This window comes from Pholis gunnellus (genome assembly GCF_910591455.1).
Source record: "Pholis gunnellus genome assembly, chromosome: 14".
NCBI lineage: Eukaryota > Metazoa > Chordata > Actinopteri > Perciformes > Pholidae > Pholis > Pholis gunnellus.
The window spans coordinates 9,612,821-9,640,622 of record NC_136541.1 but is presented as its reverse complement, the minus strand read 5'-3'; the positions used below and the strand labels follow the sequence as shown (position 1 = coordinate 9,640,622).

Genomic DNA, 27,802 nt, shown 5'->3' with positions numbered 1-27,802 from the left:
AGTCCCACTCAGTCATCTTCAACTAACATGTTAGCAAAAGGTTAACTAATGAAACACCCAGCAGACGCAGAGCCCCCCCCCCATAGAGATATGATAAGATGATTTAAAATGTTGAATAATTTAAACTATATCATTAGTTTTCAGCTAATAATTAAATGCAACCTATTATCAATATGCAATACTAGCTTGTGATGTTAGAACTAATGCATGATTGTGATAATATACCACAATGCATGCAGAATAATAACTGATTTTTACACGTTGTTTTGACGTTTTAGGCTTTACAGTTTGTGATGTGTTGCATCACAGTTCGGTCACTGAGCACTTTAAAATGGGAGTCGACGTGTGGAGGCGGACAGTTTGTTAACAGTTCAGCCGGAGGACGGCAGTGAGTGTTGGATGTCAGAGGTTATGTCAGGGGTTAGTCATGTGGGCTCCTCCCGTCACATATGGTTTCCTAATTTATTTCTTCATGAACCAACTGACCTCCACACTCTTCTCCTTTACCCCAACCACACAACACATAACATCTGAGCTAGGGAAGCTATTTATTCACTGATGAGTAATAAAGAAACACCAAGGTTTGCACCGACAGTCCATTACCGTTTTATTCACCTTGAGTGGAATTCAGAGTTTCCTGTATCTGACAAAGTGCCTAACCGTGTGACTCATTCCTTTACGGGATACTTAGGGTGTGTGTAGGTGTGTGTGTGTGTGTCATTTAGGAGAAAACCATTTTATTTTGTTATTTTTGTTGTTTTCTGCTTTTAGCTGTATCTATTGTCATCCATCCTGAATACAAAGGCACCTTTACGCTTCTATTGAAAATACTTAATGAAAAATATTTCTTATAGTTTGAATCCTTGAATTAATGGTTGACTTTTCTTTCTTTTCTTTTTACTTTGGAATTGAACATTTCATATTCTAGTTTAACAACCCGTTTTTAAACTTAACAACCTCCTGAAAGTAGTTTGCACACAGGTGAGAGAGCAGATAAAGTAATTCTGATTCAGCGCTTTCTCTGCAGTCTGTTTTGAGTTACTGTCACTGAAGTGTGTTTCAACATCCTCACTCTCCTCACTGCGCTCCATAAACCAGAAACTTCAGCACCGCAGCAGTTCCGTACCTAATTAGTCGCCTAATACACTGTTCAAAACAGCCGGATATGTCGACATGTCATTGAGTCGAGATCCTGAAGTCACAAGCTGATGTTGTGTTTTCTCTGGCTGGAGAACAAAGGCCTGTCAAACCTCGGCAGTTCTTCTCAGTGTGCCGGTTGAATACCTGGAAATCTCCCTTTGAGCGCTGGAGTGACGTTCAGGAACACTTCAGCCAGTCCAAGCTTTGGAAACAAAGCTCGCATGAAATGTTTTTATTTTCTGCGTCAGCACAGAAAGATTATTTTCCTCCTTCATCTGAAAATGAAATATCAACTGAAATGAAAAATATTCTGGCTATATATAAATGATTTCAAGCAGGTGTTTTAAAGGTTTATTTTATCATTATTTATGGTTTTGTCAGAGGCAAAAAAAACTATTTTTACAGACTAGATCTGAATTCTTTATTATCTTTAATAGTTAATAATAAACAGCAGTATCTATAATGGGTACAGTAATTGAAATACATCTATTTTTTGCTTGTTTGAAAGTTTTGTATAAAAGCTGCTTGACCATGTTTTTAATGACTATTATCTAAAAGTCTATTATATATATTATATTCACTAACTCACTGTTTTTGTCCAGGTTCCACGTGGGAGAGATCCATAAGACAAATTGGCTTTGAGAGGTAAGAAAATAATTGGTGAGACCCAGAATATGAATCCCTGTAAAGAAAAACGGTTTCAAAAATCACATTTTCCTGACGATCATGCATCATAAAATATAGAAAGTTTGGATTTTGTTTAACTACACATGAATCTTTCTCACAGTTGGACAATACTTTTTAAGGAGTTTTTGCTGATGAAAGGGAGAGACAGCAATATGACCACATCTTTTTTTTTTTTGTGAAATTCAGAATCAACAGCCTACGCCATTAATATTGAAATATTTATCTCACCTGTTAAAGATCAGACATGTGGTTCTCTTCCACTGTAGAAGGTTGCATCATTTGTGCAAAGTGTCCTAAATATAGCAACCCCACAATAACATTAAACACCACTCTTTGCATTTAGCCGCGCTGGGCCGTCATCTGACGAGGTTTATAAATGCTCCTAACCTTTCCCTGTGTGGATTCTTGATGAACGCTAAACCCGGTTACGTCTGACGATCGGTTGACGGGCCTATTTTTCAAAGCTTTTGCCGCCGTGTCTGTCTCCTCACACCCCCATGATCATGTTAGATGTGGTTTCCTAAGTACGGGAATGTCCAAACTCAGCCACATCCTTTTTCCAGTACTCAACCGCCCTCGGTGGATAGTATACTGTAAGTGGCGGAAGTAGAGCCATAAACATTTTATCCCGCCTGCATTTACCTGTTTGTGTTGGCGATCATATACAGTATATACAATATTTACAGCTGCATAGGCGGATGCTTTCTCCCTTTTACGGCCCTTGTGGAGGAAAATGCAGAGTCGATGTCAGATCTATGGAGTCTAAAGAGAACTCACAGCTGTTGTGTGTCTTTTCACCCAGACAGATCCTTCAGTTTCCTCAAGCCTGACCTTCTCAAATCCGTTATAAATATCAAATATTTATGTGGATTAGAACATATTTTCTGTGTTTGTCGTTTTTCACTGCCGCCTCATGAACCTCTGCAGCCTGAGGCAGTGAGGACAGGTCTTAGTACTGCTAATGTTATTGTAATATCCTCACATGATAAAAGTAGTAATCATTAAAGTTGCTGGCTCGCTTAACCTTTTCTGGCTCTGATAGTTTCCATCTCTTTCATCCACGTGAGGATGCACGAAGCTTCACAACAATAAAGCACTTGGACATCTTTGATTAGATTAAACTCCCAACTATTTATCTGAGTGTGTGTTTTCCATCATGTTGGTTAGCTCTCTGTTTTTTAAACTTGTTAACTTTTACAAGCTTAATATCCTCTCAAGGCCAGAATGAGATTGGTTTTGTTTGAAATGACCAGTTGCTTTAAAACTTGATCCCAACATGTGGTCGGCTTTTTCTCCGCAGCCTGCACCGCAGAATCAGCAGTTTGTTTTTGTTTATTGTAAACAGTTTAATTAGTTTAATGAAACTCGGAGCTCAGCATGAAATGTTAAGAAAGCCCTTTGGTGGCCAAACACAGGATGTAGGTGGGATTGTTGTAAAACTGAAATAGAAATTGGTTTGGATGGTGAGCCTTAAAGAGTTTGAAACCTGCTATCCATTTCAAGGACAATTTTAATTGGCTTTAATTGCACATGCAATCATGACACCTCATAAATCTTGTCCTCGGGCTGCATGAATACATCTTAGTGGATTGAATCCTGGCGTTTCTGTAGCTGTCTTGGCAACAGTCGTCCGCCACTGTTTTGCTTCCTGTTTGAACAAACCTTTCAGTATTTAGTTAGAGGCGAGCAGACTAATCAAATAACAAATGTTACAAAAGCTTTGTTTGCTCACAGCGATATAACCACAAGGCATCAAACAATGTCAGTCAATTCATGAAAAGCACACACTGTGTAGATCAGACCTGGAGTAAATACTATTTGTTTATAAATGATTATTATCTGTACACAGTGTTTGGTGTGAGAATAATTCAAATAGCGTCAGGTAAGATGTGTGTGAGCGTCAACATAACTTAATTAACACATTCAATCTGGAAAATCTAGTAGTTTCAAACCCTCTCACTTTATTTTAAGCAGTTTAATGAGGGGAAAGAAAGAGCGTATTGTTCTCACCACATTATTGTGACCAAAGGATGCAATTTAATTTTCAAGGATGGATAAAAAATAAAAGCCCCTCGCTCTCATGGCCTTTTAGTTTGAATGGAATTTCACTCACTTTTTAACGGCAACACGTTTAAAACAGGCAAGCCTGATTTCATTACAGTGGGTGGTACTCCACATAAAAGCTGAAGAATTCAACACAACACTTATTAAAAGAGAAGCGGAGTAATGGGAAAAGCATCCAGATTCCCATGTGAACAGATGGTGTTTTCGAGAAAGATGAAATCTCTGCCATAACATCCATACTCATGAGTTTGAGAACAGTTCCAGTCTACTTGAACACAGATTGTAGGGAATTAATGCCCAGTGACAACTACGGCAAGCTTTTTAAAGATTGTTGAACCATATCTTTTTTTGAATAATAATTTTTTGACATGAAAGATTGGGAGAGACAGAGGGTGGTGAAATGTGACAAATATCCCAGGCCAGACTCAAACTCACGCCAGCAGTTATTTGTGGGCCTTATCCAGTCTTAGGAAAACGCTTTCATATTAAAAGTGATCGTGCATGGACCGTTAAGTTTGTAATTCTCAGCCCCGTTTTACATCATTTGGTTACTATCCTACCCTGCAATAATGTTCCAAATCACAGTTTTTGGGAGACATTAAGAACCATTGAGTGTCTGCCTTTTGTCAGTGTGGTATCCTCTGTTTGTCTCCAGTGTGATCGGTGCAGATGCAGGGAACGGCATCCGAGTGTTCATCCCTGACATCGGCATGTTCGTGGCCGGCTTGGCCATCTGGCTGCTGTGTCGCAGTCTGGTCCAGAAGAGGCCGCCTGAGGACATGGCCCAGTACAACGCCGACTTCGAAGCCGAGGAACAAGTGGGTTTCATTTGTGGTGACAAGCAGTGTCCTGAAAACCTTTACATCCGTCCATCTATCTATCTGATTTAATGTGTTTGTTTATTAGTAATATAGTAAAGTAAGTTGTCTTTAATGTAGGGATGCCTCTGTTTATTATTTGTTTTTGATTAATCTGTCTATTATTTTTCATGGAAAAAATTTTAATAATTGTGAAAAATGCCCACTCAATCAACAGTCCAAAACCCAAAGATATTCACTTTATAATTATATAAATCAGACAAAAGCAGCAAATCCTCACATTTTGAATTATATAGTTTTTGTCCTTGATAAATTAAAAAAAAATGTTGACAAAGAAATGTGCCTTTAGGATGGATGGATAACCTTTGACCACATATACGTAAAAAAACTATGAAGTAACATTTTCTTACATCAGCTAAACTTTTACTGTGTGACCGCTGTGTGCAGGGGTCTTTTTAGACATGAATGCCACATTAACATAAAACCAAATAACTTAAATTAAGAAGTAAAACATTGAGATACAAAGACGGCAAATTCGTTTTAAAATGCTTTAGAAGCAGAAGCTCATAGAAATCTACATTTCAGTAAATAGTGCCTTGGGCGAGTATAAACAAGGCTTTAGGTCGTGTATTGGGGTAAACATCTCCAAGCAGACTTTTATGTCCATGAAACTAAACAGAAGAAGTAAAACATGTCTTAATTAGAAAGTTCTTATAAATATAAAAAGGGAAATGTGTCCACAAACCTCACGTGTGCACAAATCCCAATGTAAACATCTTTACACAAACATTTGGATTTCTAGACCAGAATAAGGACAAATTATTTTTTGCACTAGGAGCTTGTCAACGCTTCCAGACTGCAGTTCCGGTCTCTGACTGTTTATCTCGCTAATGGATGACATCTATGTGTTTTCACTTGCACTTAACGTCTGCAAACAAAAAGAGGTACCTAGTAGCAGTCATAACTGATTGAATCCCCTGGCAAGTCCTACCTTCTCTTTATGACTCAGTGTTAATGAAATCCTTATTCCCTTTCACTTTGACTGCGCTGCTCACGCCGGCATAGCCGGCATCTCTCGCCATTACTGAGAAACAACAGGAGTTCATCTATGGAGCCGGCGTTGCGTCAGTGAGCAATCTGAGCTGAAATTGTTGTTTGATTCAAAACAGGCTTTGTACCACCTGCTACTTTCTTTGTCTCGTGCCTTATGTGTTCTATATGAATCACGGTGAATGGCTCACTTGTTATTATGTCTCTATTTTATTGAGACTGTAGGAAAAGAGCGACGCATTGTTTGTTAGATACAGCAGCCAAGGAAGAAGTGACTGCATGAGATTCAAGCCAACGTGTGGTTCCAGAGAAAAACATCTGCCGCGGGTCGCTTTATCACGTCTCAAGCAGCCAAACAGACCACATATATGTTTAGAAATGCTAAACTGGAGTTTACATATGGGCTTGTTAAGCAAGCGCTACCTGTAAGAAAGTGTTTTCAGCACCATGGAGAGCTCTGACCTCCAAACTGCACCATTAATCATTTTATACTGAAATGTAATGTGTCGCTATAATCCCACCCTCTAAAGGAAGAAGAGGAGAAGCTGAGCCTGGACGACAACATCCTGCTAGAGGAGGACTTTGAAGCGGGGTACGAGGCCGAGGAGGATGAAGAAGAGGAGGAGCTGGCCGAGGAGGAAGAGGAGGAAGAAGAGGAGGAGGAGGAGGAGGAGGAGGAAGCAAAGGAGAGCACCAAGATGAAGATCCTACGGCTCGTGGCGGAGGTTGCGTCCAAAGTGAAGGAGATTATCGGGAACTTGATCACGACTGCGGGGAAGGTGGTGGTCACCATTTTGTTGGGCATTACAGGTGAGCAGCTTTGGATGCTGTACAGTGAATCTGTGTCTTGGTCTCATAGCATCACCACCTGAAGATCCAAGTTTTACAGTGATTACTTGGCACCTTTTTTTTCAATTACTGTACTGTTGGTTTTTATTCTGTAGTAATGTTCTGGAAGCAGAGAGTTTTTAGAAGAGTTCAGTTGAAATGTGAGAGAACTGAACGTCACACCATCCTATTCACAAAGTCTGCTTCTTATTCGTCGTGTGGGTTTGATTCAGACTGTAGTTGAGAAATATGTAAATATATTTTTCACACAACTTTCAACAATCTGTTGTGCAATCAGCAGTGCTATGAAACGATAAAGATAAAAAACAAAAATGATTTTCTATGAAATATAATAAATAAATAAAACATGCTTTGCAGTGATTCCCAAACTTTTTGATTTGAAACGAGGCAATGTGTTAGGCCTGTACCGAAGGTCCTCCAACAATATCCTGCATTTGAACAAAGTGATTCATAAGATGAAATGAGTAATTTTTATTAAATTGACTTCATTTGATGATTACTCTTATTTATTATATCTTATTTCATCTATAGTTATTGGTAATGTTTGGATCACGCGAGTCGGCAGCAATCCTACGCAGCCACCACTGCAGTCTAATTCTGCAAATAGTATACTGTAATACTGATAATATTAGTGTAGCTAATCTTGATCTGTAAGTGCAGAAATACCAGATTTAAACAGTATCAATAGACATGCAAAAAAAGAGTCCCATGTTGAAAATCATTATTTTTTTGTTAAAGCTGTGCTTTTAAATAAATTGATTGTCGTAAGGGTGCAGAAGTGCAAAGTATATTTTATTTTTAGTAAATAGAATAAATCATGCAAAACCATCTCTATGGCTAACAAGCTAATTTGAGTCAAACAGTATTTGCAGATCCTTTGTCACTGCTGTTTGAACTTGCTTCTTGAACGATACGTGTGATGTGTGAGGTTTTAGGGTTTAGGAAATTCAGGAAAAAAATCTGTCAACATTTCTCAGATTTTATAATTTACCTCCAACAACAACTGAAGTGTTGTGGTCTATTTGGGTCAAAACAAAAGCTGATAATTCTAATCCTAACCAGATAAGGAAACTACAACTCTGACTTTGTATTCCTTTTGTGTTGTCAGGTGTCATGCTGCCCTCGTTGACCTCGTCTGTCTACTTCTTCATCTTCCTGTTCCTTTGCACCTGGTGGTCCCTCTGTCGGACCTTCGACACACTCATCTTCAGCTGCATGTGTGTCCTGATGGCCATCTTTAGTGCTGGACACCTCATTGTACTGTACCTCTACCAGTTCCAGTTCTTCCAGGAGTCCATACCACCGAATGATTATTACATCAGGTGATACACATGCACATTTAATGAATCCAAACACTGTCTAAAATCCTGTATGTTTACTTTAAATCGGTAATTTTGTGCCAGGCTCAAAGTTCGAACATATTTCATCAGTCAAAAATCAAAACACTTATTAATTTACAATATCTCTGCTTATTAGGATGCATTAGATTTGGATTATTTTCCAAATTTAAACCTGACAGCCTTTCTTGATACAGAAAGAGACGAGTTAAACCTTGAGAAGAAAATACAAAATGACTTCAAAACAGCAGTGAGTGATGGCTCAAGCTAGAGAAAATGTACTAGCATTAAATCTCATGTCTTTATGATGAATTGTTGAAATGGTATTCCTCTAGCACAAAGCCCATACATATGCCGTCTGGCTCCTTACTAATGTTAAAGTAACATAATGTGATGACAGCGCTCAGCAGCTTTGACTTAACAATATTTATTGCGCCCAGGGCAAGTTTGTTTAAATGACAATAAATATTTACCATCGTTACAAACAAGAAGGAAAAGGCAAACCCAGCTGGAGGGAAGATATATCAAACTCTTTCTCACAGCACATCAATATCCGAAGCAGAGCTTTTAGGCTCTTCAGTACAACCAGTGTTTTATTATGCATGAGAGAGGAGACAATCAGCTGTCTGTGGCTGCAGCGGTGAAACGTTGTGGTTGGAGTAAAGCCACATCGTTGCACACCTTGCCAACATACGTTAGACACAGTTGTGATGAATACAAAGTCTGTAGCAGAAAGTACCTTTAGTCACTAAACTCTCTGTTTGACGGACAACTTGTAATGCAAAGAATGCAGTTTACTAAAACTAAAGTTTAGCTAAAGGAGATGTTTCACTGATCCATTTTGTTGACTTTTATTTGACCATAAAAAGTCTCACTGAGACGAAATGGTGCCAAAATCTCACATAAAACTTAAAAAAAACAGTGGACATTGATCATATTTAATCTCCATTTGGGTTTGAATATGCACCAAAATACACACAGTTATATTCGATAATGAAATACATTTACAATATGTTGATGAGGAAATTGTAATAATGTGAAATGTAATGTACAAAAATCTAAAACATGCCCCATCTTTTATTGTAACAATATTATAACAAGTATTTCCTAACGGCATTTCCATTTTATTTTGAAAGGAAGATAGTACAGGAAGTCAAATGCAATAGAGAAGCAAAGTCTCTTCTCTTCTGGTCCTGCCCCATGGGAATTTATTTTGGAATAAAATATATACTGTACTCAGCGCGACAAGACAAATACATTTTGTTGAATATAATATAGAAACCAGTATGTATGATAATCATAATATACACCATCTGTCTCCTTGTAGCCGTTGTCTCATGTTATCTCAGCGCCCTTGGTGTAACAGGGTTTTATTGATCTCACGGTTTCTCATTTGAAAGCTGTGCTGCTGGGTGTCAGGGCCGAGGCTATTTACAGCTATGTATAGAGGAAGCTGCCTTGGACAAACCTTGTGTCCTCACCATCCTTCTTCTGATTGAGATGGCAGATAAGGTGTGATTACAGTGCTGTATTGACGGACTTCTTGTTAGAAAACTCATCAATAGTCTGTTTAAACCGTGAATGCTTGATGAACTATTCATTAGGAGTCGCATCTAAATCAGTGGTCTTCCAACCTTGAGGCCAAAACTCCCTGAAGTCTCTCCAAATTATTAAAAGGATTAAAACAGTTGTATGAAAAATAATATGATACATAATATAATATTTCCCTGTGTCTCTAGGGCCACATTTAGCCATGATGACACATAATCACAAGGTGTAAAAAATACCAGCTTAAATTATCACCAAAAATGACTTAACTTCAATACTAACTTATACATTTGCTTCATTTAATTCCCAGCAGTTGGTGTCATTTCTTTGATCGGCTCTTAACTTGACAATTGAAGCCTCACATTTGGAACGTTTTCAATGACTCTAATTCTTCTTTGATAGCTCTTTACATGAACAGGCCAACTATTTCATCATCTGCCGTGTCTTTGTGCGTTGATGTTGACTTTCCACAGCGCTGAGGTATTTCTGTCTGCCGCAGCGTAAAAAAAACTGAGGCCCAATGTGATGATAAAAGTAACACGCTCTTCTGCGATCCGGCCTGTTACCTCTCTGCACACCCTCGCGCCGTCTGAGGGAAACTTACAAACGTAAATACGTGCAGCTCCCATTGGACAAAAGAAAGGCTACCTCAGTGCTTGCCCTAATTGTGCTTGTTGACAGTCGAGTCGGCCTTGCCGTCGGCCCGGTGTTGAGTGAGACTGTTGAGAGGCCAGGCTTCCACTCCACTTCCTGCCTTCCCTCCTTACAATGGAAGTCCCCAGTCATGTGACCAGCGGGCTTTCCCCCAGCTGCAAGAAGAAACCGTTCAGGAAGTGCGATGGGGTCAGAGGGGGGTATTCGCTCCTCCACATGGCAGAGACTCAGGAGACCTCTAAATCTGTGTGGTTGGACACTGGAACACGTCAGTGCACTTCCTGTTGAGCAGATGATCTTTGTTCTGCTCAGAGGAAGAGGAGTGAATCAAACGGAGTCCTTTGTGGTACAAACAGATTTTTAACCTCCGTGCATTTTTTAGATTCCAAGAGTGTGGAAGGAAATCGTCTTTGCAGGAATGTCATCTAACAGAAATGAAGCTGTTTAAATGAGGGCCAGTCAATTGTTTCTCGACAGTGTATTTTCCCTGTTGATTACCAGTGTATATCATGGTAACATACCACCTATTACAAACATCAGGGCCTGCATTTATAAAACTAAGAATTATACTGAAGAAGGACCCCTTGAGGCAACACCTCCTTCAGAATATAAAAACAAAATTGGACTCACCAATAGCTCCATCCCTCCACTTCCTAAGATATATCCAGGGTGCTTGTCGCGGTGGCAGCAGGCTCAGGTCAAGTCAGTTTTATTTATATAGCCCAATATCACAAATCACAAATATGCCTCAAGGGGCTTTACAATCTGTACGGCATACGACAGCCTCAGTCCTTTCAGATAAGAAAAAACAAAACCTTTTAAAGGGGGAAAAAAATAGAAGAAACCTGAGGAAGACCAACTAAGGAGGAGTCCTCTCCCTGGACTGACTTGCATACAATAAATGTGTGTAGAGAATGAGCAAAATAATAAAAAGAATCTTGCGATGGGATCACGTCAGCTGTGGCGCCATTATCGGGCCAGGGGCGTGAAGTGTGTGTGTGCCTTCCAGAGGGAGGGGGCAGCAATGGAGAAGGCCCTGTCCCCCCAGGTACGGTGCTTGGACAGAGTAGGGAGGGTTAGGAGGCGTCGGCGGATCTGAGGTTGCGGTTGGGAGGTTTGTGTCGGTGCAGGTCAGAAAGGTGTGAAGGGCTTTGTCTGTAATGAATTTTGAACTGCATTCCTTGCCACCGTGTTACTGTTGATGCAGAGGGAGAAGTTGTTGTTGGATTTGTTTAGTGAATGATGACACACTCACAGACTCATGAGGGGAACACAATACCGTTGCTGTTGAGGCTTCTTTTGGTCTGAAGAAGAGAAAGTGCCCGATATTAAAGTAAAAACTTAAAAATGACATAAGTACAAATAAAACATAATTTTTTTAATACTTTTTTTTTTTTTCTCATCCCTTTAATCATCGTGGCACTTCGCAGATTAGGTCCCGGCCCCCAGGTTGTGAACCCCTGATGTTTAGTGTATAGGCCATCCAGCACAGACAGCATGACTCTGCAGTCCTTACAGTCTTTTGTAACGTTTGCATCACTTCAACCATCCTGGCTTTGTTTCTGAAATCGATAATTAGATTTAAAGATGGAGAACCCAATGCCTGAATTGAATGTAATAAATTAAACAATACACTTATCTCAATTGAGAACCGTCCAATCTGCTGATTGATGATTTGGGCAAGTTCTCAAAAGATTTAAGGATGAGTATGCATTTGCTTCTCCTCTTGGCCGTTCAGGAAGGACACAATTCAAGAAAACCTAAAATCTATTTTGTTCTACAATAACGATTGTAGAATTAAAAAGAGTTCAATCATAAACTAATTAAATGGAACAAAGGTTATTTTTTGTCAGGTATAAAGTCTAAAGCATCTCCATTAGCTATGTTAGGGACTAAAACTGTGGGAGCCAAACAGAAAGGCTGCAACTAGCAATTATTTTCATTATTGATTATTCTGCTCATTATTTATTCAATTAATCGATAAATCGTCTTGTCTGGGCATTTGTAACTGGTTTCTGTTTTACAATAAGATGTCATCTAATTTCCTGGTTTGTCCAACCAACAGGCCAAACCCCACAAATATTCAATTTGTTGTAATACAAGAACCTGGAACCATCAAATATTTGCCGTTAATCGATTATCATAATCGTCAATGTAAATTCCTTTTCTGTTGACGAAATGAGTAATCAACAAATTGTTGCAGCTCTTTAACAGAGACATATTTTCTGGGAATTATAAAGTTGTATGATCTTGCTTAGAAATCACATCCTTAAGACAGAATTCCTTTTTATGTTGACCTCCATCATAACACAATTCCAAGCTTTTGTTTATCTATGTATACGGTATCTCTACACAACGTCGTCTCTTCCTAATTCAAACTCAATGTTCCTGTCTGTCTGTCTGTCTGTCTCTGCAGTATATTTGGCATCTCCCCCATTGTTCAGAGCAACTGCTCCTACACATGGAAGCTCATTGTGCACCCGAAGCGTGAGTGGAACCACTTTGTCAATCCCATCATCCTGCTGATTCTCTACTACACCCTGGCCACGCTCATCCGCCTCTGGCTGCAGGAACCCATCGACCAGCTGACGGTGAGGACAGCAGACAGAAAAGCAAAGAAAGCCCATGAGAGTAGACCTTTTTACTTCACAGATTTGTAATAATTTGTCCGTACAGGCTCATTATATTAGGTGACTTTGACTGAAAAGCAATCATTGTGATCCATTGTATTTCCACCTTGAAGATTTGTATATAATTACCACCCTTAAGTGAAACAGAAAAATGAAATGGACCTAGATTATTGCCTCCAGATAAAATAACTTTTCTTTTTTCCCACTCAAACTGTGTGATTTAACTCTTATTTGTGATGTTAAACATGAATGAGTTCCTACTTGGAGAAAGCTGTATTTGCAGTTCATGTGAATCGTGGTGGATGCAGGCAGTCAGCCTGAATTTCCTTTGAATTCAACACACACAACACCTCCATGCGGCTCCTCAGTAAATTCCAGACAGTGAACTGAAATAGCACCAGATTGAATTAAATGGGCAGCCAGGTGGCCTCGTGATCAGAGAAACTGTATTGATGGAAGATTCCAGGACGATCGATCGTTGGCTGGATCTGTCCGCTGGAGCTCAGGTGTTATCTGAGACACTGGTGGTCTAATTCTGACAAAGCGTGGAGGGAGGATGCATCTGGGTACCATGTTCTAGTGTTCCAGTGCTCTAAATGTTACACATAACATATAACAACACTGGTCCAAATGTGATGACTTATGAAGCCATAATGCATTTTTGGTAGTTGTACAAATGTTTACAAAATCTAAAATATGATGTCATATTTATCATTTTAGTTCAAACTGGGGTCAGTTGCTTTAAAGTTTTACACTAGAAAGTCGTCTTGACAGGCGCATCAGATTGTAAACCCTGACTCACAAAATATCTCACACACTGGGCATCACTTGTAGTCAGTTTGATAACAATTCTTAAAGGGAAATTTCATCCTGATGAAGCTCTGAGGACCAAAACATTCAAAAAATAGGACCACATTATTTTCTAAGTCTGTTTTCATACAATATGCAGGTGCTCATATGTACATTGAAACAGATTTAGCTTGTAGTAGTCTTTACACCTGTTCATTCTGGCAATTAAGGGATCCCCTCCTCCTCCCAAAGGGATAGGAGGACAAAATCTACAGTCCTTGTTTTGAGAAAAAATACACTCACAAGTTTATCTGAAGTTAGTATGACTTGATGAACTGACTCAATTAGGGAGTTGTAATTAAAGTCCAGATTTTAACTCTGAATATGGGTGTCACGATATACTGGTTGTAGCGGCGTTCCGTCTGTGTTGGTCATACGGTAGAAAAACGATACGCTCTTGTGCCTAATGCAGCTCTTCGGTTTTGCACCTGCTGCCGTCATTACGTCATTAAATCACGACCAAAAAAGGAGCGTCAATCATTAACATAAATGCTTTTCAATATATTTTACATATCTTTAGTTCCTGCACAATGAGCATAATTCAGAAATTAAATGATTAATATTCCCGAATATACACTTCTGGCTCTTACTGGTATTGACGAGAACCTTTGTTTTTAGAAAATAAAATATTGACATCATGTTAACGATACACATATCATTGTATTGTGTCAATAATCCAGCACTTCTTAAATCACACTTTTGTACAGTTATGTTTACAGACTCTCTCTACACCTTCCTACACTATACAAGAGACAAATCGCACAATAAACAACGTACAAATGTAATTTGAAAGATAGAACTATAAAAGAAAATACGTTTTTTAATCTGATATCGTGACAGCCCCTGAATGAACACTGCAGTTTCACTTGATTTTGATTGAACTTAAAGGGTCAGTTCACACAAAACAAAACACGGCATCAAACGTTTTCATAGGAACTATTTCTTTGACTTCAGTGTGTTTATTATGTCAAGTAACTGGGACATTGTTTGTTAAAAGACAATTTGCTGTAAACAATATATAGAGATATATATTTTAAGATGAATTAATATAATTCCATTCACCTCCACTGTATGAAACCAAAGCTATTTGAGTGACTAAATAATCAAAATCAGAAAATGTGTTTTGGGTGAACTGACACTTTAAAAATCGGTTTTATCTCATAACGGATTGGACCAAGAACTATCTAATGGTTATTGAAGAATTCACCTTTTTTATACTATCTCCTCAACTCCCACTACTGAAGTGGAACTACTGCAGGTCTCAATGAAAGTTCATGTAACGTTGGAAATGTCATGGAGACCCTCACCCCTAAATTCAACCAGTCTTCCTTCATCTCAGAGCTCGAGGCTCAGCTCTACTGTCCTGTAATGGAGTTATAGATTAGTATTTTTATAGAGGGGTCAATACTTCCCTTTAAACCTGCAGGGCTGTATGCATTATTGATCTCTCCACAGAGGGGTGTGTGTGTGTGTGTGTGTGTGTGTGTGTGTGTGTGTGTGTACGTTTTCACCTACTCTTACACTTTAGACAATGCTAATAATAAAACATGATTACGACATGAATCATCAGCTGACAGGTTTGTTCGACAGTGGAGATGCCAGATTATGATTGACCTCATCTTTGCCGAAAAGACAAGAAGAATCTGTATGCTCTGTTACCATTTCTCAATTCATTTGTAATGCTTGAGTTGTAGTTCCATGTGTTTATTCAGTAGTAGTTTGACAATGCAGTAAAAACTGTGAAAACTGAATGATTTCATCACATTTTAAAAAAAGTATCTAAAGGAATGAGACGCAAGGAAGCGATATCTGACTGCAGACTAAAAACAAAGAAATGCGAAAAATGGAAATCACAAACAGTGTCGGCATAATAATTTATTTTTAGAGCAAACATTTTCATTGTGCTGTCTGGATTTCATATTGGTTTCATTAACAAATGATTGTTTTGAAATCCCAAGTGTCCAATTGCCATTTTTTTAATCCCTAAAGAAAACATATTCCTCACCAGAACTAGAGACACAACTAGAAACAAGTTAAGAACCGATAATGAAAACTGGAATTGTTCTTCAGCCATAAATTGCAGTATATAATTGGATTTTACAAAGCAAATTCAGATTTTACTGAAAACTTAAAGGGCACTTAGGGGGACACAGACCTCTGTCCAGGCCATCTATATCGCAATGTTAACGAAAGTAAAGAATAGTATGTGTATCCATAATTCAGATCCGCTCAAACATTTAATGGATTCTTCCTTGGCCCATGCTACACCCGACCACCAAGTTTGATTAAAACCGGGCTTGTAGTTTTTCCGTAATCCTGCTGACAAACAAACTAAATTTAAAACATAACCTCCTTGGCAGCAGTAATTAGATGTTTACCACAGACTTATTAACAAATGTGTTTATCTGTTATTTAGCTTTATATTCAGTTTTTTAGTACAGTATTATTCTGTTTTTCTAACATACTGATGCTCAAAATTAATAAAACAAAGGAAACTGAGAACAAGTGGAATTTTCTTTCCAATGTGAATTTAAGAAGAAAATATGTCTAAATAAATAGCCGTTTGTGCAGTTTTATTTTTGTTTTTTTATGATATTTGAGCCACCTGGACACTGCCTAGATGATAGTGTTTGTTGTGAATACAATACAGAAAATCAATGGTAAGAAATACGATAAAACTACATCATTTCCTCTCTGAAAGGTCACCCATCTCCTCATCAGATAACCACTCCGACGCTGTAAAACAGTCTCCAATGGAAGCTGATTAAAACTGATTCTTGACAGTATCGTCTCAGTTGCACAATAGCGGACTGAGCTCAAAGTCCAGTGGTGAAGATATATATCATCCAAACCTTCTATCTTTGTTTTTTCAGGACGACAAGGACGGCGATATGTGCGAGGAGGAAGATCTGGATGGAAACAGAACAAATAACTCCGCCAACAGGAAGAGGCAGCTGTGGTGGGAATCCCGCCAATGCACAGATGAGAAAAACGTATGTCAGGGTTGACACACGCCGGACTAACAAAGTATTGATTATTGGACAGGTCATGAAGTAATCATCCTTGGGTTAGGATGCCATTGTACAACACATATTCACAATCCCATTGTTAAAAACAAACATCAATACGTGCTTAAGAATTAATTGTTCTAGGACAACAGCCTTGAAATATAATGAAGATCTGTTGAGAATCTTTCAACAAGCTTGGCTGCTAAAAACCCAAATAGCACAACTGATAACTTGACTTGGAAGAAATTGATTCAGCTGTAACATAATAAGGTTGAACGGGAAAAAAATCCTGTAATGTTTTAGTGCAATAATGGTAAAAATAAACATGAAACCTACTTTGTTAAACTGTGAAGTCAAGCTGTTCCATTACATCTTGTTTTACCCGAGCGTTCACCTTCTTAATAGACTCATCCCTGGAAAGATTTCAGCTGGAAATGCACACACACACACACACGCGCGCACACGCATGCACACACACACACACGCACACACACGCACGCACACACATTCTGACCTTGTTCCCATATCAAGGTCCGTAGTCTGTCTCCATCGGCCACCTCCTGAGGTTTAAAAGCTTTTAGGGTGTGCAGACACAGATGAGTGATGGGCTCGATTTACAGAGTAGTGCTGCTCGACTTTGTTCCTGCTTATCAGCGACTATAAAGAACAAGGAGGCCTTTGACTTCAGCAGCTCATCGATAACGCACCTTGCCTTGTATGCTCTTTTCTCTTCCTAGCTCATCTCCACTCTGGATGGCTACAGTACAACTGAGGTGGGGGCTGCTTTGGATGTGTCTTAAATCTGTGCATCTTACCCCCCTTCAACCCTCAGTCCTGCTGCAAGAAAATAAATCACTGCAAAGGGCTTTTCACACTGCACCCTCATAGAACAGAGTTATCCTTAACCTGTGTTTCAAAGTTCATGTTTATCTCCTTTTTCCGATGTGTCTGTCGGCCCAGAAGCACTGTATAGACTGAAGTACACCTCGGTTGTCATCTAAAAGCCACTGCGCTCAAGTGCCTTTGAGTTGGCAACATGGAAGATGTATAAAAAAAGCTGTTTGTGATGTTTAAAGTTGTGCAGGGATGACGTATTTGTGTAGGCCAACCTGAAGGTTTGCATCGCACTGGTTCCCTCGACAAAAAGCCGGTGGGACTTTTGCTTTGGATTATTGCTGAAAATACGCTCTGTGGCAAACAAACGTTTACAATATTTACACACTTTTTCAGCGAGATAACTTTAGACTAGAAACGAACTACACAAGGGTCACATGACTTTATGTCACCACCACGAAGCTAAAGGTGGACTAGTGTTTGCCGAGATGAAAGAATGTGCAGTGTGAAAAGTAGAAGAAATCCCTGTACTGCCCCACAAAGCCAAAGTGTGGTAACTAAGCTGCCAACAAACTAACTGAAACTAACAAAAAGCCACATCTGCAATCTGCTTATTTTTGGCCAATGAATAAAATATCCTGCTGGTGAATGATTTGATTACACAAAAGCAGTTATACCCGTTTGCGTTTGTGGGGCAGGGAGCAGTACAGTAGTGTGATCCCATAACAAACCTGCTCCTCAGTTACTTTTTTATTGTAATTTGTGATGACGATCTACAGGCTGTGCCCACCGCAAATGGGACGTCCTTTGACTTTGTCACAACGGATAATGGACCAGTCTGTGTGGACCTGTATTCCACCCCTCAGTATAAAATGGACCAGCCCAGTGACGTAACAGGTGAGCCGTTTACCGCCTGCGCCTTCTCTCTAAATGTCCTTGAAAAGATCAAACTGAATGAAACGAATATTAACAACAACACATGTTTACTTTTAATCCAGTTCACAATGTAACATAGTGTGACAAGAATGTGTCACGCCTTTTTTTATTCACCATGGGTGCTGAAACGATTTCCGGAAAGCATACACCTGTGCGTCCTCGCTCGTAGCTCCTCTGGCAAGCCTCCTCTCTCCTTGCTCCTCGGGATGCATTTTAGGAATTGAGACGTCCTTTAATGAGCTTGATTTCCAGGTCACAGGAAGGAGTACGATGGAGAGAAGAGACGAGGAGGCACAAAATAAGAAAAATATAAGAGTGGCTAGTCTATAGTTGCATCCTAAACTAGCACTGCTGCCATATGGAAATGATGTAATGCATATAAATGATTACAGTAAGCTAACTTCTAAAAAGGGCTATGTGGTTGAAACAAAATGTGAGACTCATGTTAAGAAACAACTTCTAAAACCAGATTGATAAAACTCACATTTTGTCAGCAACATTTTCTAAAATGAGGCACAAGGGTTATCTCAATAATGAAACGGAGTACCGTAACTATTCTAACAGTGAGTTGTGTTTCTGTGTCCATCCAGAGAAGAAGGAAGAGTGTGTGTATGAGGTGCGTTTTCCACCGGAGGATTCTGCGTTTGAGGAAGGAGAGGAGAAGTCTGAGGGAGGAGAGGATGGGTTAAAGAACAGAGGCGTCAGTGCGATGGTCAAAATCTTCCACTTCATCTTGAAACAGAGCTACATCTGTGCTCTCATTGCCATGATGGTGAGTAATGCAGCTGGTGAAACCTGGGAGCCACAGAAACTGGCTTATGCTGCATTTGTGTCGTGTATTTGGATGTCAGAAAGGAAATCATCCAAAACCACTTTCTTTTGCGAATTTAAAATGTACCATATACAAACTGTTGCAAAAACAACTCTCTTTAAGTGGTGTTGGCTGTGTTAGTTTGAATGAAATTTACAAAACATATAATCCCTAAAGAACTGATTCTTTGTTTTTCAGCTTGTTGTTTATATTTACAATTTAATTTGACATTATAGCAACTAATTTCCCTATGAAGCTCCCTAGAAAGAACTGATAAATATGGTAGCAATTACAGGAAAAGTAGAGGCAATGTTCTAAGACAGTTATCTTAGTTGTTGTATAGTTAAAAATATAGCAAATAATACATTTTAGTTGTTTTTCTTCAGGATCAAAAGTAGTCAAGGTGATAGGTGTCTGTCCATTCATAGTTGCAGTGTTAACAGCTAACTGCCTTGACAAAATCAGTTTCACTCAAAGCATGATGGGAATTGTAGTTCTACATTACATATAAATGTGGAGATATTTGCAACAAACCCAAACTATTGTAGAAAACTTGATTTAATTCATTAAAAGTGTCCAAGTACCACACACATGCCAAATAACATCATTTCTGAGTTGCTTAACTTGTAATGAAATACAACGTGGAATGTAACTAATTACATTTACTCAAGTACTGTACTTGCGTATACATTAGAGGTACTTGAGTATTTTCCTTTTATGCAACTTTATACTTCCACTCCACTACATCTCAGAGACAAACATATAGTACTTTTTACTCCACTACATTTATTAGACAGCTTTAGTTTCTTTCATCCTTTTCCTGTTCAGTGAAAACCCTGTATTTCCAGATGTGTGGAATTTGAATATTTGTGATAAACTGAAGGATGAAGTGTTTCTTTATGTATTGTGGAAACCTTCTTACTGCTTAGGCTAAATATATATTGAATTAAAAAGCCTCTCACATCAGCTGGGAAATGCATTGTCACAAAGCTGAGAAAAGGGATATTTTTCTAAACTCATGAAAAGACTTTTTAGAGATATGTTCTCACAGGACAGCGACGCTACAAACATATGATGTTCTTTTAGCAGGAAAATGCAACAAACACATTAATGCAGCAGTAATATTAATCCAAGAACATTATATATAATAGTAAAACACTGAAAGGGAACATTATACTGCACAATGAGTACTTTTACTTTTCATACTTCAAGTAATTTTTCCTAATACTGCCTACATAGTTTAACTTAAGTAAGGTTCTGAGTGCAGGACGTTTGTACACTTCTTCCACCACTACTAAAACATATGACATATGCAGCTATGTCTGGAGTCATGCAGTGCCTCTGTAAATGATATTTGTATTTTACCTTCATTAGCCCTTCATCAACAGCAGAGTTTCAGCATTCATTTCAAGTGTTCTGTGATTTGTTCTCCTCAGGCGTGGAGCATCACATACGTCAGCTGGCTGACGTTTGTCTTCCTCATCTGGTCTTGCACGCTGTGGATGGTGAGGGACAGGAGGCGTTACGCCATGCTGTCCTCTCCCTTCATGGTGGCCTACGGCAACCTGGTGATAGTTCTGCAGTACATTTGGAGTTTTGAGATCATAGATCATTCCAAATTCCCCGGGTTCTTTGTCAAGAAGGACAACGCTTTCCACTCACTTTCATCCAAGGTTTGGGAGTTAAACACAAAGCTTTTTCTCAATTTTTACATTGCCATGTCTTTCTGTCTACTATAAATCGATGAAATCATTTAAACGGACCTTTTAGATTGAGTGACAACCTGTGATCTGTAATATTTGCAAGGACTTCTGATGCAACAGATGTACTCTGTATGCAGCTAATGGAATATACTGTCAAACTGTGTCTCTCTTATAGTCAATTAATTCATTATTTCTGAATGGCTCAAAGACCTTACTGTGTCTAGAATAAGATTTTATATGCCAGTTGATCCCCACAGACTTGCAAATGGTGTGTTTATTATGACTCATACTACAGATTTATTCATCTACTACTTCTCCTTCACACCTGGGTCAAATTGTTTTTTAAAGTTTGTTTTAAGTGTTAGATGAATGCAACATGTGCCGGAGAGTTTGGAAACTCACCCATAGTCTGCTCAAGTAAATGTAAATGATTTCTTAGTTCATCTTTTCTTTTCTGTTTGTCTGAACGTTTTATTTATTGTGTGTAGGTCCTGTGTCTGCTGAGCTTCTGGCTGCTGCTAAGACAAACGCTGACAGAAAGAGAGGAGAAACTGAAGGATGACAGCGCTGGTCTCTCAGATGTTCATGTGGATAATCAGAAGAAGAAGGGTAAGCCCTGGGCTCTTATTTTATTTAGATTATAGTAGAAATAATATAATATAGGTTGCAGTATAAGCTGCTAGCACCGCCAATACGTGTGAAAAGATACTAACCAAAGAGTGACGTTTGCCTTTGTTTGGACGCCTTCAGCTTTATTCATCATTTTTGACTCTTTAGTTTATTTTTGAGGGAGGAATGCTGAGGCTGTTCTATCCACATTCTACCCTCCCTGAGGGCTAAAGGTTTGACTATTGCACATCCAAGATCAAAAAAGACTTTTTAGTATTTCTTTCAAAACAAATTCAGTTATGCAATGATTCATACTTCATTACCTACCAGGCAGTTGTGCATTTTCAACTTACAATATGTTCCAAAAACAAATCCAAATTTCTGAAATTTTAAGTTTTCTCTTTTTTTATTACTTTCATTGTTATTACTTTCATTTTTATTACGTTTTCAACTCTGGACAGAACATCATGAGCATCCATCCAACACATCACCAAACAATACAACATTGAACAAATACAACAAAAGCAGTTGACAAGGCAGTTCAGACATGTGACCCTTCTCATTTATTTCATAACTAGCTTAGTCACTTGTTGGCATCATGTTTCATGTAAATGATCCATTTGTTGCAGCTCATGTCAAAGATATCGCCTTTAATTTTGAGTGGGCATGTCTGCTTTTTCATCGAATAGATATCCCGGACAATCTCAAACCATTGTTTTTTCCCCGCAGGTTGTAACAACAAATGTGGTTTAATACTACAGTTCTCAAAATCCTGGTACCTGTGAAAGCAAACTATTGACGTTTTAATAAAGAAGTCAGGCAATAATTGGCCTTTTTCCTTCACTCAGTGAGCAATTGTGATCTGTGAGTCTGTGAAAGTAGTCGGTGCAAAGTTTTCTGATTCGCTGCTGTGTTTTATAGAGGAAGAGGCCTCTGAGGAGGGAGGGGAGCAGGACATCATGCAGGTTCTGGGCAGCATGGTCATGGCTCTGCTGGTGAAATACTGGATCTACATCTGTGGTGGCATGTTCTTCTTCGTCAGCTTCGAGGGAACGATCGTCGTGTACAAGATCATCTACATGATGATGTTCCTCTCCTGTGTGGCGCTCTACCAGGTAACAAAACACCTGTGATTGTGATAGCCTTGTACACATACTTTATGTAGCTACATATTACCAATCTCAAATTCCCCCTCGGTTGTCAAAATGTTCACATTCTTTAAATATGTTCTGCTGTATCTTCTTAGTCAAGCGCATGATTGAAGACACACACAATGTTGACGGAAATCTTACCACTATTTATGGCTGCTCTGATGTGTCAAACCTATGCACATATAGCAATGCACAGTACCTATTTATTAACAATTCAGACAGACATATTTTGTATCTATGGAATATTTTGGGTCTTGACTTTTAATACAATTGAATAAATTAATCTTTATTTGCACAAATCTCCAGACTAAAAACGTTTGACTTCTTTTGCGTATAAAGCACTTTGAAACCAAATTGGATGCATTCAAAAATGTACTTTCATCCTTTAAATGCTGTTTACCAAGTGGTACTGTGTTTATTCCAAACTTAGCATATGGGTAGAGTAAATCCCTATCCAATGCACTAGACAGTCCTCCAATTGATAATGCTGGTAAATATAGCGTTGTATCATCTGCATACATAACTGCTCTTGCTTGATTGAGAACAAGAGGAAGGATTTTGGTGAATAAAGAAAATAGTAATGGTCCCAACCAGCTTCCTTGTGGTACACCACATCGTAACTCCTTCACATTTGAGAAACTATCATTATGAAATACATATTATAATACATATTCCTGTTAGAAAAATAGTTGTTACCATAGTAAACTAAATCCAGATGTCCTCTGTTCTCTTTGATTAATTCAATGGATTGTAGCTGTTAATGTCAGATCATTTGTAACCCCTGAAATGCAATTATCTCAATTATTCTTATCTAGGTGCACTATGAGTGGTGGCGAAGGATCCTGAAGTACTTCTGGATGTCGGTGGTGATGTACACCATGCTGGTCCTTATCCTGGTCTACACCTACCAGTTTGAGAGCAATACCTTCTGGAGCGAAACATTGAATATGACCGAAGGGAGGTGAGCTTCTCTGAATCACCCGCATTATGGGAATACAGATTTTTTTAATGTAATAATAAAGTGCAGTTACATTTGTTGATGAAGGTTCAGGGAGTTGTAAATACTGCTAGTTACAGAAGCCCTGAGAAGCAAGTGAGATCCATTTTTAAGTCTGATCCAAACGGTTTTCTCCCCGGTGTCTATGACATCAGAACAGGTGAAAATTAATTTGGCAGGTGAAAACACATTTTCTTTCGTCGGGATCATTTGTTTGTTGTTGTAATACTCATTTTAGCCACAAGAGGTTGAAGTGCACCACTACCTAATGTGCTGAATAAGACTAAAAAGCATTCATATTTTCTTCCAGGTGAGTTTTAATTTCCCCATGCAGTCTAAAAACAAGGAACATAATATTGTTTGTTATGCAAGTCATGACTTCTTGTGGTTAGAATGTAGTTTAATTAGCGTTAATGTGCTGTTAGGGAAAACATTAATGCTTTTAGTCCGATTAAGAAAATGGGGTAGCGGTGCACCTTCACCTTTTGTGGCCGAAATAAGTATTACAACAGCAAACACTTCAAAACCTTTTTTTTACCTATTGTCAAAGATGGAAAAAAAGTGACTGAGAAAAATGATCCTGGCAAAACCTTTTTTTCACTTGTTCTTTAGTCAAAAACACAGGATAGAAATAGCATTTAATTGCCTTTCTTACCTTTGATTATTTTAAAAATCTATTGACCTTTTGTTCACCTCATTCACAGATACCTCATAAAAAGATGTGAGCTCAAGTCTCATGTTTTTCCTCTTTTTTTCCCATCCCAGCTTGGCAGACCTGGGCCTGGAAAAGTTTGAGGTCCCCACGCTGTTTACCAGGATTTTCATTCCCACGTCTTTCCTGTTGGTGTGTATTCTCCACCTGCACTACTTCCACGACCGCTTCCTCCAGCTCACCGATCTCCAGGCTGTAGTGGCCAAAGAGGAGAGCACTATCTACAGGTGAGACACGTTCTGTTTATTGTCTTTGGTTCAAACCATAATTGAGAAGTTGACTTTTTGCTCTTTTTTTTATCTGGTTTGGGTAAATTCATACAGCTGAATTACAAACTATGTAACAACAAAAGGTTGTTCATAAACAACCAGATTTAATGACTTTACTTTTTGCTTAGCAAAGTTTGTTTACAGTCTTTGGTGTTAAAAATCCTGAGAAACTGAACTTCAGTAACTTGTAGGCTATTGGTTCGTCCCTTGCTGTCTATTATGATGTCACACCCCAACATCCTGTTTCAAAATTAAACACATCATATTGAGGAAGTAATATATTATTCAATTGGATCTTTAAAAACATACGGCTGAATATGGACCAGACTACAGTTATCCATTGGTTATGTTTGTATTGTAAGGCACTTTAAAGGGACAGTTCACCCCAAAATAAATGTTCCTCTTACCTGTAATGCTTTTTATCAATCTAGGTTGTTTTGGTATTGTTTAGCCAAATGTTAAAGATATCGGCCGTAAAGATGTCTGCCTTCTCTTGAATATAATGAAGCTAGATGTCACTTGGCTTGTGGTGCTCAAAGCGTAAAAAAACAAAACATTTGTAAAACTCAACAGCAATGTCAGGAATCAGTTACTCAAGATAATCCAGAAGACCTTGTTGTGCGCAGTTTCATGTTAGCACTTGTTAGCACTATTTTCAATTTTCGAACTACACCTGCCAACAGTATCCCCGTGAAGAAGGAAGCGTGCGTCTACTCGTCGACAAGAGGCTCATGCTCTTGACAGCGATGTAAACATGAATGGCGTCCTCATCGGCTGAGCTGTAACGTTAACTAGCTCAGTGGTGCTTGGTGAGCTAGCAGTATCAAGTATAGATGCACTGCGGCAAGAAATGTAATACACTGCAAAAAGTCAGCTCCCAAAAACAAGAAAAAAAAGAGGAATTCAATAAAGCAAAATTATCTGCCAACAGTGCCGGAAAATTTCACGTAAAAATACGTAGTCTTTAAGAATCCACAGATATCTTAAAACTAGTGCGGCCAGACTAAAAACAAATACATTTGTCTGGATACAAAGAAAAGATTGAAGATGTATTTTCTCAATATGTAGGAAAATATCAGAAGCATGCAAACTGAATCAGCACATGATAAAACTGAACGCTGATAAACAGTAATACTGAAGAATGCCCCTCACTCAAGAATACTTACTGACAATGTATGCATGACAACAGACCTTAGCTGAGCGTGAGGTGAAAACATTCATCCCTTTTCATCTCGTACTGTTCTGGATAATCACACTTAACACACCCTGTTAAACACCCATTATAACCACTGTTCTCATCGCACATCTGTCGTTGTGTGCTTTGTTGTGCTCTCCGTGTCAGAACACTCAAATTTCCACGGTCTGTGTTGTGGTGTGTGTTTAACTTTACGGCGGTGTTGTTGCGGATTTTCCATTGTTTTTGCTGCTGCTTGCTTAGCTCGTCTCTGCTCTGCTGCTCTCTGTGACCTGCTGCCATCTCTCCTCTGCCACCCTTTCCACACAGCCACGCTAAAGTCAATGGTCGTGTCTATCTGATCATGAATAGGTGGGTATCTGCTCGCTTTCTGTGGCATCCCTCACCATCCCAGTTCACCTCTGAGCCTCGACTTCCTCTTCCTGTTGTAATACATCCATATCCCCCCATGCCGACTTGTCTGTGTTACCCTATTTTTGCCAATGATGATACATTGATGATCTTATGAAATATCTTACTCCTGGAGTTTAGGTATTTGACCTACATGAATGCTGTTCGTTTTCAGGTTTTTTGTATTATTATTTTGCCTGTAGCCTTCTCTTTTTGGGTTCACTATTATCTTTCTAGATCTTTAACACCCCTCCAAACCCAGCCCAGCCTTTTCCACCATAAAACCCTTCCACTTCTCCCTAAGAGTTTCACGGACTGTCAAACAAGCATGTTTGAATTTTAAAGAACTGTTCTTCCCTTCCAGTATCTTGCCACACACCCACCTCTCTGCACTGACTCCCAGAAACTTACCCCCCTCCTGAAAAAGCTTGCCTACCCCAAACCACAGGAGCCTTTTGGCCAGTTTTCATGCATTTGAATAAAACTATGTGGATATTTTCAAGTGATTTCAAGTGTCAGTGTCAGCCTGCCTTTGTCGGTGTCTCTCCCCTCTGTTCATCTTGACTTCTGTGTAACTTTATTGTTCTGAGCAGCATCAAGCAAAAAATTCCCACTCAACAGAGCAAGTAAGTGTGACCACTGGACAACGAAAAATGTTTGCCTTGATATGCGGCCGGTTCATGCAAGCCAAACCCGACCTTTGACCTTTCCCCATTGCCTGAGAAGAATTTAAAGGGTTAATGCCTCCCTTCAGATGCTACCATTATTCTGCTGCAAGAAGAAAAATTCCTCCGACACCAAAAAATCAAAAAAAAATCAACCAACATAGATTGTTTTAACGAATGCAGAAGGAATGTGCACTGCTTATTGATCGGTTTCATGCCTGATGAAATGCTGCTCTGTTGTTCAGTTAGTGGACACGGCTGGTGATTCCCATCTAAACATTTGCATCAGAGCCTTTTGACAATCGCCTGGAGTCATATGTATGAATTTGTGTTGTATTTATATACTTGTGAGGACAGAATGCCTTCAAAAGATAGGAATGTGAGTAAATTAGACTAGATTATGTGGAAACAATAGGTGGATTATTTTCCCTGCCTTGATGTCTTTAAATTGCTGTGAGCATTAATTCATGATTCAGATTACTTTCCAAAAGGTTAAAGTTAAGGTCACTTTAGTTGGAGTATTCTTGTTTTTAGCATGTTTTTAAGTCAGAATAATAATGGAGTAGGTCACATTTTCACATGTAAAAAAATCTTCTAATAAAAAATAGCTCAAAACCTAACTTCGATATTTTAAAATTGATGACAGGGTCAGATGTTTATAGACAATAAGTATAAAATATTTTCCTACCCAAGGCCGACTACGAATGCATCCCCATGTTCCATGATCGTGTGGCATCATGTGACTCCTCTTTTTAGCCTTCTTGACTAAGTTTAGGAAGTCGTCCTAAAGTTAGAAATTAGAAGGCATCGCCAGCACCAATCATTGCACCAGTTCTGATTTTATTTCATTTATTACTGGAAGATTGTGTGATTTGATCGAAGGCTCCAAAAAGGCT

The 27,802-nt window shown here is 38.9% G+C and overlaps 1 protein-coding gene across 1 annotated transcript in view; it reads left to right on the top strand.

The window, feature by feature from the left end:
* The window catches only part of piezo2b (piezo-type mechanosensitive ion channel component 2b), a gene marked incomplete at its 3' end in the record, with an annotated part of 74,815 nt that overhangs the window by 15,557 nt on the left and 31,456 nt on the right, over positions 1–27,802 (top strand). Inside the window, exons 4-17 of the mRNA XM_079173238.1 lie at positions 1,743–1,785; positions 4,547–4,709; positions 6,290–6,569; positions 7,717–7,930; positions 12,564–12,738; positions 16,500–16,619; positions 17,372–17,407; positions 18,248–18,365; positions 18,995–19,176; positions 20,652–20,888; positions 21,407–21,527; positions 22,449–22,642; positions 23,494–23,639; positions 24,441–24,614. Coding sequence (XP_079029364.1) covers positions 1,743–1,785; positions 4,547–4,709; positions 6,290–6,569; positions 7,717–7,930; positions 12,564–12,738; positions 16,500–16,619; positions 17,372–17,407; positions 18,248–18,365; positions 18,995–19,176; positions 20,652–20,888; positions 21,407–21,527; positions 22,449–22,642; positions 23,494–23,639; positions 24,441–24,614 — 2,203 coding nt within the window. The remainder of the gene's footprint in view (positions 1–1,742; positions 1,786–4,546; positions 4,710–6,289; positions 6,570–7,716; positions 7,931–12,563; positions 12,739–16,499; positions 16,620–17,371; positions 17,408–18,247; positions 18,366–18,994; positions 19,177–20,651; positions 20,889–21,406; positions 21,528–22,448; positions 22,643–23,493; positions 23,640–24,440; positions 24,615–27,802) is intronic.